The sequence below is a fragment of the Myxine glutinosa genome, chromosome 7 (genome assembly GCF_964187855.1).
Source record: "Myxine glutinosa chromosome 7, kmMyxGlut1.1, whole genome shotgun sequence".
Taxonomy (NCBI): Eukaryota; Metazoa; Chordata; class Myxini; order Myxiniformes; family Myxinidae; genus Myxine; species Myxine glutinosa.
In genome coordinates this window covers 47413771-47428120 of record NC_136267.1, presented here as the reverse complement: position 1 = coordinate 47428120, position 14350 = coordinate 47413771, and the positions used below count along the sequence as shown (strand labels likewise).

The 14350-nt window shown below is 40.9% G+C and overlaps 1 protein-coding gene across 2 annotated transcripts in view; it reads left to right on the top strand.

The window, feature by feature from the left end:
- The first annotated feature begins 409 nt into the window (after nt 1-409).
- Nucleotides 410-14350, top strand: part of LOC137417009 (uncharacterized) — a 93331-nt gene continuing 79390 nt past the window's right edge. For both annotated transcript variants that reach the window (XM_078781646.1, XM_078781645.1), the window contains exons 1-9: nt 410-474; nt 5718-5855; nt 6040-6192; nt 6496-6587; nt 6763-6889; nt 8994-9243; nt 10435-10475; nt 10788-10888; nt 13071-13222. In XM_078781646.1, coding sequence (XP_078637772.1) covers nt 420-474; nt 5718-5855; nt 6040-6192; nt 6496-6587; nt 6763-6889; nt 8994-9243; nt 10435-10475; nt 10788-10888; nt 13071-13222 — 1109 coding nt within the window. In that variant the 5' untranslated portion in view covers nt 410-419. The remainder of the gene's footprint in view (nt 475-5717; nt 5856-6039; nt 6193-6495; nt 6588-6762; nt 6890-8993; nt 9244-10434; nt 10476-10787; nt 10889-13070; nt 13223-14350) is intronic.

Genomic DNA, 14350 nt, shown 5'->3' with positions numbered 1-14350 from the left:
CTTCAATGAGCCTTATTGTACTGTCCATGCTGTAATTCCCTCCTGATATCCTCTGCGCTGACTGCCATTGTTGCGAGGTGATTTAACAGCAGCAGTGCATCACTGCCACCCGAAACAATTGACTGGGAACCTCACCAGGCCATAAAGAGCAAAGTTAGGTAGAAAGTTGATGATATTATAAAGTTTCATCCAGTGCCACACCTTTCGGATGGGGGTGGTGGAGGTGGGGGCGAATCTGCAGTGATTTTAAGGAATGCCTCTGCTGTTCATTTAACCAAGTCTTATCTCAGAATGAATAGTGGAAAACTGGTTTCCAATTGACTTATAAGGCATAACAATGAGGAATGCATTTTTCAGTGTTACATTCCCTCACACTATAGTTATAATGTATGAATGTTCCACAGGAATATACTTCTGATATGGAGAATACGGTGGAGTTGAATGGACGCTCCATAATGCTGCCTTTTTCAACAGGTATCTGAATCAATGCAGCTATGATACCCATAAGCACATTCTAACCATCATATCTGATCTTGTCCCAACTGTCCTCTCTTCCATTAATCCCTCTTTGTACTTTTTAAATGGATATCGCCCCAGACAAGGCATACAGCCACTCTAGGTAAGGGGCTAAGAGAAAGTCAGAAAAATATAAGGATAAAGCAAAAAAAAAAAAACAACAACAAAAAACAACAACAAAACATCCACGACACCGGAAGTAGCAGAGGTCGGGTAAAATGTGATTAAACCTCAAAGATGTAGAACACATTCCTTACCCGCTCCTCATTGAAATGCATTGTACTCACTCAGCCAGCAATCTTTAACTCCTTGCTCACCCCAAATCAAGCCTAACTGCTGACCTCTTTTTGCTGCCTCTTCCTCGGAATATGTACTTATCTCCCTGAATCTGTAATCATCTTCCTCTCTCTCCTTAAATATGATTAACCATTAGCATATCATGAAATCCCCTATTCCTCTCACTGCAAGCTGCTTCTCTCATTCACTGTCCACTCTAACCATATGACATGGACTTATCCACATTTAAACGGAAGGTTTATCAACTGAAAGTTTACAAAGAAGTGTTAATCCCTGCTAAGAATGTGAAAAGAAAGTAAAGCTGACATTTTTGTGATAATCCTTCATTGGTAGCAATAATAGCAGGTAATTGTGGTGTATATATGTGTATATATATATATATATATATATATATATATATATATATATATATATATATATATATATATATATATATATATATATATATATATATATATATATATATGTGTATATATATGTGTATATATATGTATATGTGTATGTGTATATATATGTGTATATATATGTGTATATATATGTGTATATATATATGTATGTATATATATATATATGTATATATATATATATATATATATATATATATGTATATATATATATATATATATATATATATATTGTTGCGAATCTCCTAGTCGGCCTTTTTCCCCTTACCAAGGGGGGGGGGGGGGTTAGTCCCCTTGTCTTTGACTAGCCGATGGGATCCGGGGCTATGACGTTCCTTCCGGACGGCGTTAAATAGGGTTGTAGGCCGAATTCCTATTACCTAAGTACCAACGCCGCCTAGGAAGCAAGGAAATAAGCCCCGCCCGAATCATGGTTATAGGTGGAAACGCCGAGCGGTAGCGAACCGTGACCCGAGCCATTATCAATGGCTAAACCCGATCCGAGCGGTTCCTAATCGTGCCACGCTTACCCAATGGAGGAAATCACTGATACGGTCGAATCAGGAAGAAACAAGGAATAACAATTGGTTTATTACAATATGTACAATGAGAAGAAGAAGAACACACAGTGCAGCCTTAATTACAGTCTTAACTTATCCCCTGGACAAACGGGCCCGCTCACACTCAGACACTCACACGGGGATTGCAGACGAACAGGTTGATGTTCCAGGGATGATGGCATCTGAACAGCTCATTCTCCGGTCCCCAACGCACGCCGCGAAGAAGATGGAACAGACGGCAGGCGCTCTCCGCGGGTCGTTGGTGCAGATCGGGCAATTACGGGGCGAACGGTAAGCTGGGCTTGGCGGTTACACTTGCGGTCACGGCCGCGTACATAATAACTGAACCGGCGCTATATGCGCTCCCCATACAAGTTCATAGGCGCTCCCAATACAAGTTCATAGGCGCTCCCAGTACAAGTTCATAGGTGCTCCCAATACAAGTTCATAGGCAAGGCGCAATTCCTTCCAGACCTTTACACACTGCTCTCCCGCAGACGTCCTGTTCAAGCCTCACTGTCCTTTATACAATGCACTCTCCCTAGTCCTCACAGCCCTCCACTTCAACCAGTCCTCTTCAAGGGCTTTGTGCATGGGTTTTATAGGCACGCCCTTACCACGCCCTGTCACGCCATGTCGCCCGAGCCCTGATTGGCTGGTGCCCCTTACCGCTGCTGTCTCCCCCGCTTCAACCTCGACGCCGCCACACCCCGACCCCGCGCTCATCACTCTCTCAGGCCTACCTCATGTCATTTGACTAGGGAGCATCCTAATGCGAGGTGCAATAGCCAAAATGGGGCGCGGGATGGATTCTGCCCAATGAGGTAGATTTGGAGGGTGGAGGCAAAATGAAAGGGGGCCTATCTTATTTCTTTTACACAACGCAGATGTTACTCGGGAAATGGCCTTATACTCACACAGACTATGACATAAATAATATCCTAAATGGGCCTACGTGTTGCTTGTGGACTAAGTAGGGGGCAAATCTTTAACCTTTAATGATGTTATATGTACACTCTCAAAACCGCAACAATATATATATATATATATATATATATATATATATATATATATATATATATATATATATATATATATATAATATATATATATATATATATATGTATATATATATATGTATATATATATATATATATATATATATATATATATATATATATACACACAGACTTGGCATTTAATATGGAATTTTTTTTTTTTCTTGACTTGGGTTTACTTTCTTAACTCAGTATATCAATCTGGTGAGTTTCTTTTACACTTTGGTGATTTATTTGTTGAAAGAACCATGTCACTGATTGTCTGTCGCAGCAAGAAGTCAACAACAGGATTATATCACAGGTGGCGTGGCAAAATGTACGGACAGGTGCATTTGATGATTGGCTTCACAGTCGGGTATACAAGGGTTGTTGCATTCTGTATTAGTGGAAAACAACTGCTGCACATCTCCAAAAGTTATTGCCGCTTCCTCTGGAGATGGTCCGTCAACTCGACAATGCTGTTTGTCATGGAGTGGTGGCTTTACGAAATTAGGGCATGAAACAGCGTGCTATTGCTCGGCAGTATGGCATCACTCAAGGTCAGGTGTCAAAGATCCTGAAACGAAATGCTCAGAGGGGTGTCCCCACTCCAATACCGAGGCCAGGACGTCCCCGCAGAACCACAAGGAGGGATGATCGCCAGCTACACCGGTTAGACCGCAATGGCCGTACCAAGTCAGCTAACCGGCTTCGGGCTGAGTGGCAGCAACTGACAAATGTGCCTGTATCCAGAAGGCTAGTCAACCAACGACTGGTTCAAGCAGGCTATCGTGCCAGGCGTCCCCTGAGAAAGCCACGTCTGACCAGACAACACCGCCAGCACCGATTGCAGTGGGCCAGAGAGCACCGTCAATGGCAGCCAGGACACTGGAATCACGTGATCTTCAGTGACGAGTCTAGATTTCTGATCTATCGTCAAGATGGCCGCTTCCGAGTGCGCAGACAAGTGCATGAAGCCCACAACGAAGATTGTATAGTGCCAAGAGTCCAAGCTAGAGGTGGTGGGGTGACCGTTTGGGCTGCTTTTCATGCAGGGGCCAAAACTGACCTGGTTGTTCTGAATGGAAACCTGAACCAGTTCAAGTACAGGGCCATTCTGGAAGAAACATTGCTTCCATTTGTTCGTGCAGCCTTTCGAGGAAACTTTGTCTTCCAAGATGACAATGCACGGCCTCATCGTGCTCGCATGATCCAACACTTTCTTGCTGACCGTGGTGTAGAGTATATGGAGTGGCCTGCCATGTCCCCGGATATGAATCCGACAGAGAACTTGTGGGCAGAATTAACGCGTCAAATTGACAACTTGGACCAGCAGCCTGCATCTGTGCGTGAATTGCAGCAGGCTATTGTAACTGCATGGCAAGCGATTCCTGTCCAAACCTTGGCAAATCTCGTGAACAGCATGCCTCAACGTGTACGTGCTCTCCTGAATGCTCGTGGGGGTTACATGAAGTACTGAACTGTAATTTTACTGTCCGTAATCCCAGTCGTAATTTAACTTTTGTTTTTGTTAAAAAAAAATTTGGCGAATGTGCAAAATAAAGAGATACTTCTGGAAAATGCACAGAAGTTCAACACAGTACTGTCCATGAATTGAGTTCGATATCAGTTTACATCACTTTCAAGGATCAATTTATTTGCTTCGAAATGTCAAATGTGTTTTTTGTTTCTTTTAAAGGTCACATTAACAAAATCTAGAATAATTTCAACATAATTCCAATGAACTTTTGGTTCTAAGTCATCTTGAAAAGTAAATTCACCCCCACAAAAAAATATTCCATATTAAATGCCAAGTCTGTATATTATATATATATATATATATGTTTGGCGAAAACCAAAGACAGCATTTGACCACAAGAACCTGATACCAACTGTAAAGCATGGTGGTGGAAATATTATGGTTTGGGGCAGCTTTGCTGCATCAGGGCCTGGGCAGCTCACCATCATAGAATCCACTATTAATTCTTCATTGTACCAGAAGGTGCTTGAGGATAATGTGAGGCCATCTGTTGGCAAGTTGAAGCTCAACCGAAGGTGGACCTTGCAACATGACAATGACCCTAAATATACCAGTAAATCTACCAAGGAATGGCTGAAAAGAAAGAAATGGAGGGTTCTGGAATGACCAAGTCAAAGTCCGGATCTAAATCCCATCGAGATGTTGTGGGGGGATTTTAAACGAGCTGTGCATGCAAGAAACCCTTCAAACATCGCACAGCTGAAAGAATTCTGCATGGAGGAGTGGGCAAAAATTTCTCCCAGTCGATGTCAGAGACTGGTAGACAGTTATAAGAAACACCTATTTGAGGTTGTTTCTGCCAAAGGGGGCAATACCACCTATTAGAGCCAAGGGTGTACTTACTTTTTCCACATGCGAAATTTGCATTTATGTTTATTTAAATTATACAATGAAGTACAAAATGTAAATGTTTCTTGATATTTGTTATGTTATATCACATTTATCTGTCAATATTGTTTAAATGAAGATCAAATAGCTGTATGTTGAAATACGTTGAAAAAGTCAAAACTTTAAATGGGGTGTACTTACTTTTTCACGTGACTGTATATATATATATACATACTGCAACAATATGTGTACATATACCGTGTATATATACCGTGTATATATATATATATATATATATATATATATACACACGGTATATGTACACATATTGTTGCAGTATAAAGCCAATCATAGTCATGAATGTACTTTTACATTAATTTACAATGGTAAACACATTTATTTCATGATTTATGTGGCAAAAATGCTGATTTGCACAGTTTGATCCCAGATTCATTGTGACATGTGCAATACGTCATAAGTGAAGATGTTCTCCTTTCTTTCCTAACTCCCAATTGTGCTTGTTTCTGACTTGCAGGCAATTTCTCCGTTTCTCAACAATCTTTATCCTACATTTTAATTTCCACTGTCTCTGGAGCCAGCTTGTTAATCCACACACAGCATGAAATTCAACTGTACCTGACACTTCCCATGAACTTTAAAAGACGAACTTCAGGTTTGGATTATACGAGCTATATCTCAGTGCCATTTTATCCCTTACTATGAACACTCAGCATGTTATGCTTACCACAAGCTTAAAGCTCTTCCGTTCTTACATTTTTGAGATAGCATCTTGTAATGAACATTCAGCAATAATCACTTGATTCTCCAGTAGTTTATGTGCTTGGCATCTGTTTCAGGACTGTGTGGAAACTACAACGCAAGATTGAGTGATGACATGAAGATGCCAGAGGGAATTTTAGCCACAAGTTCTGCAGAATTTGCAATGTCGTGGAAGACTCAGACCTGTGCACAACCATCCTTGGACACCACAATGTGTTACGGCGCACGAGGTAAGCGAGTGAGTTTAAGGTGTAGGAGAGCGATATATTCAGACCAGTTTAATGATTTTGATTTGGAGATGCAGTTTTGTCATTATTTATGTAGAAATCACTTAGTAAGCAGTAAAAGGACATGTGATGAAGAGGGGTTTCAATTCCCTTAAAAAAAAAAAAGGTGACAATTTCAGGGTTGCATCATATGCTCATCCCCCTTTACCTAATTTTCCTGTTACTTCCTTTGAATACAATATTCCCTACGGGTTTATTATTGACACGCCCCCCGCCCCCCCTTTCGCACCCCCGTATAATATTCAGAGACAGAAACTGGAGTGTGCAACATTATTAGGGACTCCTCAGGTGTGTTTTCTGATTGCCATGGTGCTCTAAATGAACAGGACTACTACCAGGTACTTCCTGCACATTCATCTGTTGACAATGAATAAATGACAATGCTGAATAACTTCTGACTAATAGCATAAACGAATATCGCTCCTTTTATGTTGTGGAAGCATGGTAATTTTAAATTTTTCAGCATTTTTGTTGTACATTTGTCTTTGTTTGTGCATGCGTGTACCTGTGCAGTGGTGTTACGATTACTCGTGTTCGTGCTCTGATTCTATCGCCTGTGGTTGCGTGGTCATCGCTGCCTTCGCACGCGCGTGTGGTGAAGCTGGGTTCCTTGTACCTCTTTCGAAGATCGATGTCTGTTGTAAGTGAAAACACAGTTATTCATACAACAGAAATCCAAATCTCTTAGTGATATGTCATTATTCAGTGGAATACATTTCAGAATGCATTTGAGTTGGTTATGATTGTGCATTATATTCTTTCTGGTTCAGTCTTTGTGGGGAATACAGCACAAGTTTGTTTGATGGCAAGCCAAAGGTTAACAGTACTCATCAAAAATCCAACCTTTTATAACCTGATTTCCTGATTAATGGCTGCAACATTGCACTTCTGTTTCCTCCCTTAGCCCCTGTCACACCTTGACGATTTAGCCAGCGTATGCCGACGTATCAAAATTGAGTGCTGGTGTGAGTCATACGCTGGCATACGTCGACAAATTTTGTGCATGCACGAAATTTGTCGAGGAGCTCGGCGTACTACGACGTATGCCAGCGTGCTTCAGCGTGCTCTTAACGTAGCCAAATTTTTCATACGTCGGCATACGCTGGCTAAAACGTCAAGGTGTGACAGCGGCTTTACAACCAAACAGAATTACAAATCACACCAAACAAAACTAAGCACATTGTCTAAACTCTAAACTGTGTTTGCTTTGAAAATTCAGGTTTTCAACCCATGACGTCCAAAATCAGAAATGAGTAATGCATCCACCCCAGATCCACTTTTTTGAAATACCAACTTCTTTCCTGGAAGTCCTTGCAGTGTCCTTGTGTCTTATACTTCTCCCACTCTCCCGCCCCCTTCCCACGCCTCCTCCCCCCAAGCCCTCTCCCTCCCACAGATCTCCCGATGTCCCTGCTCTCAAATGTTGTGTTTGTGCTTCCCCACCTCTCCCCATCTTATCTACCGCTACCCTTATTATATGTTTTGTGCGTCTGTTTGATTTTTTTTGTGTGATAAATGTTAGCTCTTTCACGAGCCTCGATCCTGTATACAAAAAAAAATCAGTAATGAGTAATTCATTCTCACATTCACAATCAATAATGAGTGATTCAGCCTAATATCTACAATTCGTGATGAGTAATTCTCACATTCGTAATTTGTATTGAGTAATTCAGCCTCACATCTACAACGAGAGTGGCACTCAATACAGCGCATACATCGCGCCAGACTAAAATATATATTTTTGAAATATCACACAATATGTCGTTTTTGGCCCCATCTCTCAATACTGAAGAATCACTTGAAATTAAAAATAAAATCCTGTATCCGCATTCAGATCTTCACCAAAATCGAATCAATTCGTTCTTGTCACACACTCAACCTGTCCACCAAGTTTTGTCTGAATCTGTCCATAACTTTTTGAGATATACTGCTCACAGACAGACAAACAGACAAACAGACAGGGGTAATAATTATTGTAATTAATGAGTAATTCATCCTCACTTCTACAATTAGTGATGAGGAATATTCTAATCCATAATTAGTAAAGAGTAATTCTCACATCGGGAATGAACCCATGGGAAAGGAGGAAAGGGAGGAGGAAACAGCGGCCTGCAAGTAAGAGGGTTCATTAGGTAGAGGTTATGTGTATAGAAAAGGAAAATCACAAGTAGGGATGAAGGATGATGTGAGATGGCGGGGCACCACCAAAGTGAAGCCCTGGAGGGAAGAGTGCGGTTGAAGAACCTCTGCAAGGCAGTTGCACAGATGGGATAAAACAATGCAACAAAAGAGTGGAGGTTTACAATAAGCCCGGGTTTTTCGGAGTTAAACCAGAAGGAGTGGGAGTGTGGTACTGGAACAACACATGCATCCAGTAGGAGCTGGGGATGGCCATTGGATTGATACAGCAGAGGGAGCTAGACCAGAGGAGAGGCAGGATAATACAGAGGCCACCAACCTGCCTCGAATGTGAGAGCGACACACCTTGGGCTTTTGGCTTCATCGTGGGAATTGTAGGCTGAAATTGTTGGCTGAACATACATACATCCTGTTACGAAAAGATTTCATTCATTTTTTTTTTACTCTTGCCAACTTTGTTTGCTTACAACACAATAAATGCTTTGCCGCTTGCAATTTGGAAACATAAGCATTTAAATTACTTTTAAAAAATAAAGTCTTTTCACAAACCCTGCCTTTTTATAATAAGCTCCTCTCATTATTTTCCTGATTTCATCCCTGCATAGCTGAAGCTGTACAATGTCCACATAACCTGGTTAACCAAAACATCACGAGCTGCCTTCAGACCTGCCGCTCCTTCTCCACATCTGCACACGAATGCCCACCACTGCCGTACCCCATATTTGACTGTACCTGTCCACATGGTGCTGTGCTTTCTGACACCGGAGAATGCATCCCACTCTGGCGGTGCCATTGTTACACATCTGAAGGCACGGTCAATGCTGGAGAGACCCGTGACCTTGCAATTGGCACTTGGTAAGAATATTGAACACCGCTCCTTTCCTATGTCGAATCAACGGGAGTCGAATCCATCACCTCATTGGACGGCACAACTTGTAATCCTTTTTTGAAAGACATATTTTTAAGAAGAACAAAATTTTTATTTATATAAGTAATTTCTCTGTGTGTTCGTGGTAATATTATGGAAGTTTGCTCTCTGGTAATGGTTTAATAGGTCAAAATGTACACATTCGTGTAGTGTCACATTCGCGCCCCAGGCGCTGCATCACGTCATTTCCGGCACCGAAGAGGGCCCGGAGATGACGTGCGCCAAAAGCGAGTACTCAGTTTTCACTGTGTTTGTTTGTTTGTCTTGGAGATATCTCAGACATACTTTGAACTAGGAAGCTGAAATTTGGCCAAAATAGTGACCATGTGCTTTGGCAAAAACAGTATTTTAATTTTTTTTGATTAATCAATTCATTACTTAATTATTATCGATTTATTCAGTACTTTTTTATTTTCTTTCTCATCTGGGCAATATCGCAGGCACCTTTTGAGCTAGGAAGCTGATATTCGGACACAATAGTGACCAAGTGATTTGGCTGTAAAAGGTATTTTTGATTTATTGATTAATTAATTGATTAATTATCTATTGATTAATCATTCAGTTGAATATTTATTCTTTTTTTTTCGATTAATGATTTCATTAATTTTCAAAAAGTTACATATTCATATGAAACACTTGTGGTTTAGGTATGCTATGAGCCAATTGATTAATAAATTAATTCTTTTACGACTATTATTTATTTATTTTAATTATGCAATTCATCAATTAATCAATCATTTATTGTACACTGATCCCTCCCAATTCGGTCTCCATATGCTTCGTGGCGGCATCACTACCCAAGTTATATGGCCTATGTTATGCAAACAAATATGCAACTGTGAATTTATGAAGGAAATCTTCAAACAATAAATCCTTTTTCAACCATTTATATCAAGTGTCATTCAGTGGATGCATATTACACCGTTCTCCTCGATTTGATTGTTCACCTTATGGTTTTCCCACCTAGTGCAGTAGTAGTTTCGCACAGGCACCTATGTCACAGGCAGCTGATAATTTGAGACATGGTCAGTTTTTTGTGAAAAGGCAGCTAGAAATACAATAACGAAAGCAAGCAATAGGAAGGAAACACTGATTGTTTATCTCTTCTTCTTTTCCAGCACATGTCAAAATGGAGTCCTGAATTGCACAAATCAGCCAGGTCAGTTGCACTTCCTCCCATCTCAGACTTGTTTTCGGGTTTGTTTTCGTTTGTGTTGAATCACTATCATCAAGCGATAATTCTCTGCTCACTTAAACTGGAACCGTGTGGGAAATGCATTTATTAAAGAGACAGCAGCACTTCGGAATATCTTACTTGAAAGACGTGGGATAATTTAGCTCCGACAGATTACACAGGTGGATGTGGCGGTCATTACTGTCAGGCTGTTGTTTTTGTTCTCCCATTGATAATGTTAATTCCAAACACGTTCATCCTTCTTTTTTAACTTGACCTATTTCTTCTCGATTTCAGATTGTCATCATCCTGGGACGATGGTGCGCTGTGCACAAGATGGCAGGCCTGGAGTTGGTGCGGGTTGTCAACAGCGTTGTGGGCACAAATCATCAGACTGCGTTAGTAACATTTCATCAAGCTGCATCATTTTATCAACTACCACAAATCACATCACAACCATTCACCTTATTGCTACTTGCGGTCCTCCTCAGCCCCTCGTTTACTTTTCACCATAATCTTCCAAAAACAACATCACTCCTTTCATCCATCTGCTCATGTAAACACCAGCTCGATTTTCCCAAATTCTACTCTCCAAAGTTTGATGATTTATCATCTATTTCCTGATTCATCATCAATTTTCCTGATTGCATGATCATCCAGTCTATCATTTTTCTTGCACTTGCTTCCAGCAATCGCTTTGTGATAACTCGGATTATATAACACCAGCAAAAGTACCGTCGTTTTCCGAACAGATTTAATCAAAAGACAACATTTTGTACTTCACAAATATTCTGCTCTATTCACTCTATGATTTGCCCAAGGTCATCTTCCATCCTGCTTGGAAGTCAGCTAGCAGCATCACGTTTGCTCCGCGCCCCCGCTTGAGTGTCCAGCCACCCCATGTTCCTCCCCCAGCCACCCCATGTTCCTCCCCCTCTCTGCTTCCTCCATACGCCATGCCCTCCTTACTTCCTTCACTTCCTCCTCTCCTTGATTCTGCTGCACCCTGTCCCCTTTTTGCTTCTCCCAGTGTCCCAGCCCTTTTCTTCTTCCCCTGCTCCCCGGCCCCTCTTTTCTTCCCCATGCGTCCAGGCCCTCTCTTCTACCCCTGCGCCCTGGCCTTGCTCATCCCTTTATTTGAGCGACGTATAAATGCCACAGGCCGTTTCCGTGATTACTCCCGAAAATAATGAAAAACAAGTACAGAAACATTCAAAGTACACTGCCCCCATGCCAAATAATGAAATATCCTCCAGCGCAGCATTGCCGGGGAACCTCAGGCGCCCGGCAATACCGCCGTGCAGCTCATAGAGAGTGTATTGGGAGGGAGAGGTGTACAATAATTGATTTATTAATTGCATAATTAAAATCAATAAAAGATTATCAAAAAATATTTTCTAAATCAATTGGCTAATAGCATAACTAAACCACTAGTGCTTCATCCGAAGATGTAACTTTTAGAAATTTAATTCAATAAGTCATTAATAAAAAAATTAAATAATTAATTTATTAATCAATAAATGATTAATCGATTAATTGATCAATCAATAAATCAAAAATATCCTTGATAGCCACCTCACTTGGTCACTCATGTCCAAATATTAGCTTCCGAGCTCAAAAGGTGCCTGAGATATTGGCCAAATGAGAAAGAAAATAAATAAATGATTAATAATGAAAATAAATAAATAATAATCATTAAAAAATTAAATTATTAATCAATTCGGTCATAGATCACATAAACCACCACCATTTCATCCGAATTTGTAACTTTAAAAAAAAAGAATTAGTCATTAATCGAATAATTAAATAATTAATCGATTAATTGATTAATCAATAAATCAAAAATAGCCTTTACAGACAAATCACTTGGTCATTGGCATGTCCAAATATCAGCTTCCTAACTCAAAAGGTGCCTGCGATAATGGCCAGAAGAGAAAGAAAATGTATAAGTACTTAATTAATCGCTAATAATTAAATAACTCATCAATTAATTGATTAATCAAAAAACAAAAAATACTGTTTTTGACAAAGTACTTGCTCACTATTCTGCCGAAATTTCAGCTTACTAGCTCAAAGGATGGCTGAGATATCGCCTGGACAAACAAGAAAGCAAACAAACAAGAAAGAAAGCAAACAAACCAACAACAAACAAACAACCAGAGTGAAAACTGAGTACTCCCTTTCAGCGTGCGTCATTGCCGAGCCCCCTTCGGTGCCCGGCAATGACGATATGCAGCGCCTGGAGATGGCATAGGAAAGGAGCGGTGTACAATTACCAGAGGTACATACATGAAGCAAAAACTTGCCTCCTGGTTATGTGTGTGTGTATATAGAACACATCCTGGTTATATACTTGGGATAATTCCAATTACACTAGGCCATGGGCTGACACTCGAGGCCTGAGTCCTGCGGCCTATGCGGCTTCACTTATGAACTTCATTTTTAGGCCACAATGCTAAATGGAGGTTTTTCTTTTATTAACCGATCGCCTTGCAATGTAGCCTTTGTTCAAAATCTGTCAGTATTGGCTACTGTTATTAACGACACCGACATGGTTTGTTTATCTTTGTGATATCCTAGTACACGAAGACCTGTGTACCCGGCTGTGTGTGCCCGGAGGGCATGGCAATGGACGACCAGAATAACTGCATTCAAATTGAACGATGCCCTTGCTATTACAAAGGCAGATCCTACAACAATGGGGATACCATAAAACAACAATGCAACAACTGGTGAGAATGTTTAGTCAACAGAGATGAGTTGATAAACATTTTATTTTATTTCTGTACTTCATGATACTTGTAATTCAGTAGTCGTTGTTCTCCAAAATTACCAAAAATAAAACATTGTATTTGATTACTACCAGTAAATAACGAGACACATTGTATGTCGACAATGGTCTGCAATGATTGGAATGGCATATTAATTGGAAACAAATTATTTGCAGGTTTCATATGTTGATACAATGTTACACTCTTTCGCATATTAATATAGATCCATATCTGTAGTTAACTAGTGGGCCCGTTGTTCTGTTGTAGCAAACTTTCATTGGTCCTCACCACCTTGTGAGCATACCTGCCTGCTGGACTCGGTGGATCGGTGAATGGGGGAGCGGGGGGTGTGGAGTGGGTGGGGGGGGGGGGGGGATTTTGGGTCATCTAGGTGTTTTGGGGCATTGGGAACTTTTAGGGCCTTCTGGTTATTCTGGGTCCTCAGGGATTATTGGGTCGTCTGGTTATTTTGGGTTCTGGGGGACTTTGGGGTCATCTGTGCCATTTTGGTCCTCAGGGATTTGGGTCTATTGGGTCATCTGGGTCTTTTGGGTCCTCAGGGACTTTTGTGTTATCTGGGTCTTTGGGGAATTTTGGGTCTTCTGGATCTTTGGGTTATTTTGGATCCTCTGAGACTTTTTGGGTCAACTGGGTCTTTTGGGTCCTCGACTACTTTTGGGTTTCTTGGATCCTCGGGGACTTTTGGGTCCTCGAGTCTTTTGGGTCATTGGAGTCTCTTGAGTCCTCTGGGTCTTAAGGGTATTTAGGGATCTTAAGGATCTTGGGGGTCTTAAAAGTGCCTCCAAAGGTCGAAGTGGTCTCAGCAGTCTGTCTCAGCAGGTCGAAGTGGTCTCAGTTAAGAATGGGTGAGGTGTGAGGGGTTCCCTTAACTTTAAGGAAGATTTTAAGGAAAAGCTTAAGGATTATTCGTATATGCAACCATCCTCAACATAAGGACGTCCTCAAGGGGAAATTTAAGGGCATCCTCAAATTTTTCCTTAAGGATAATTTATGCAACCAGGCCATAAGCTCCGCCCACCTTGGGTGGAGGAAGTAATAAAATGGTGAATGAGATTAGAGTGAATTTTA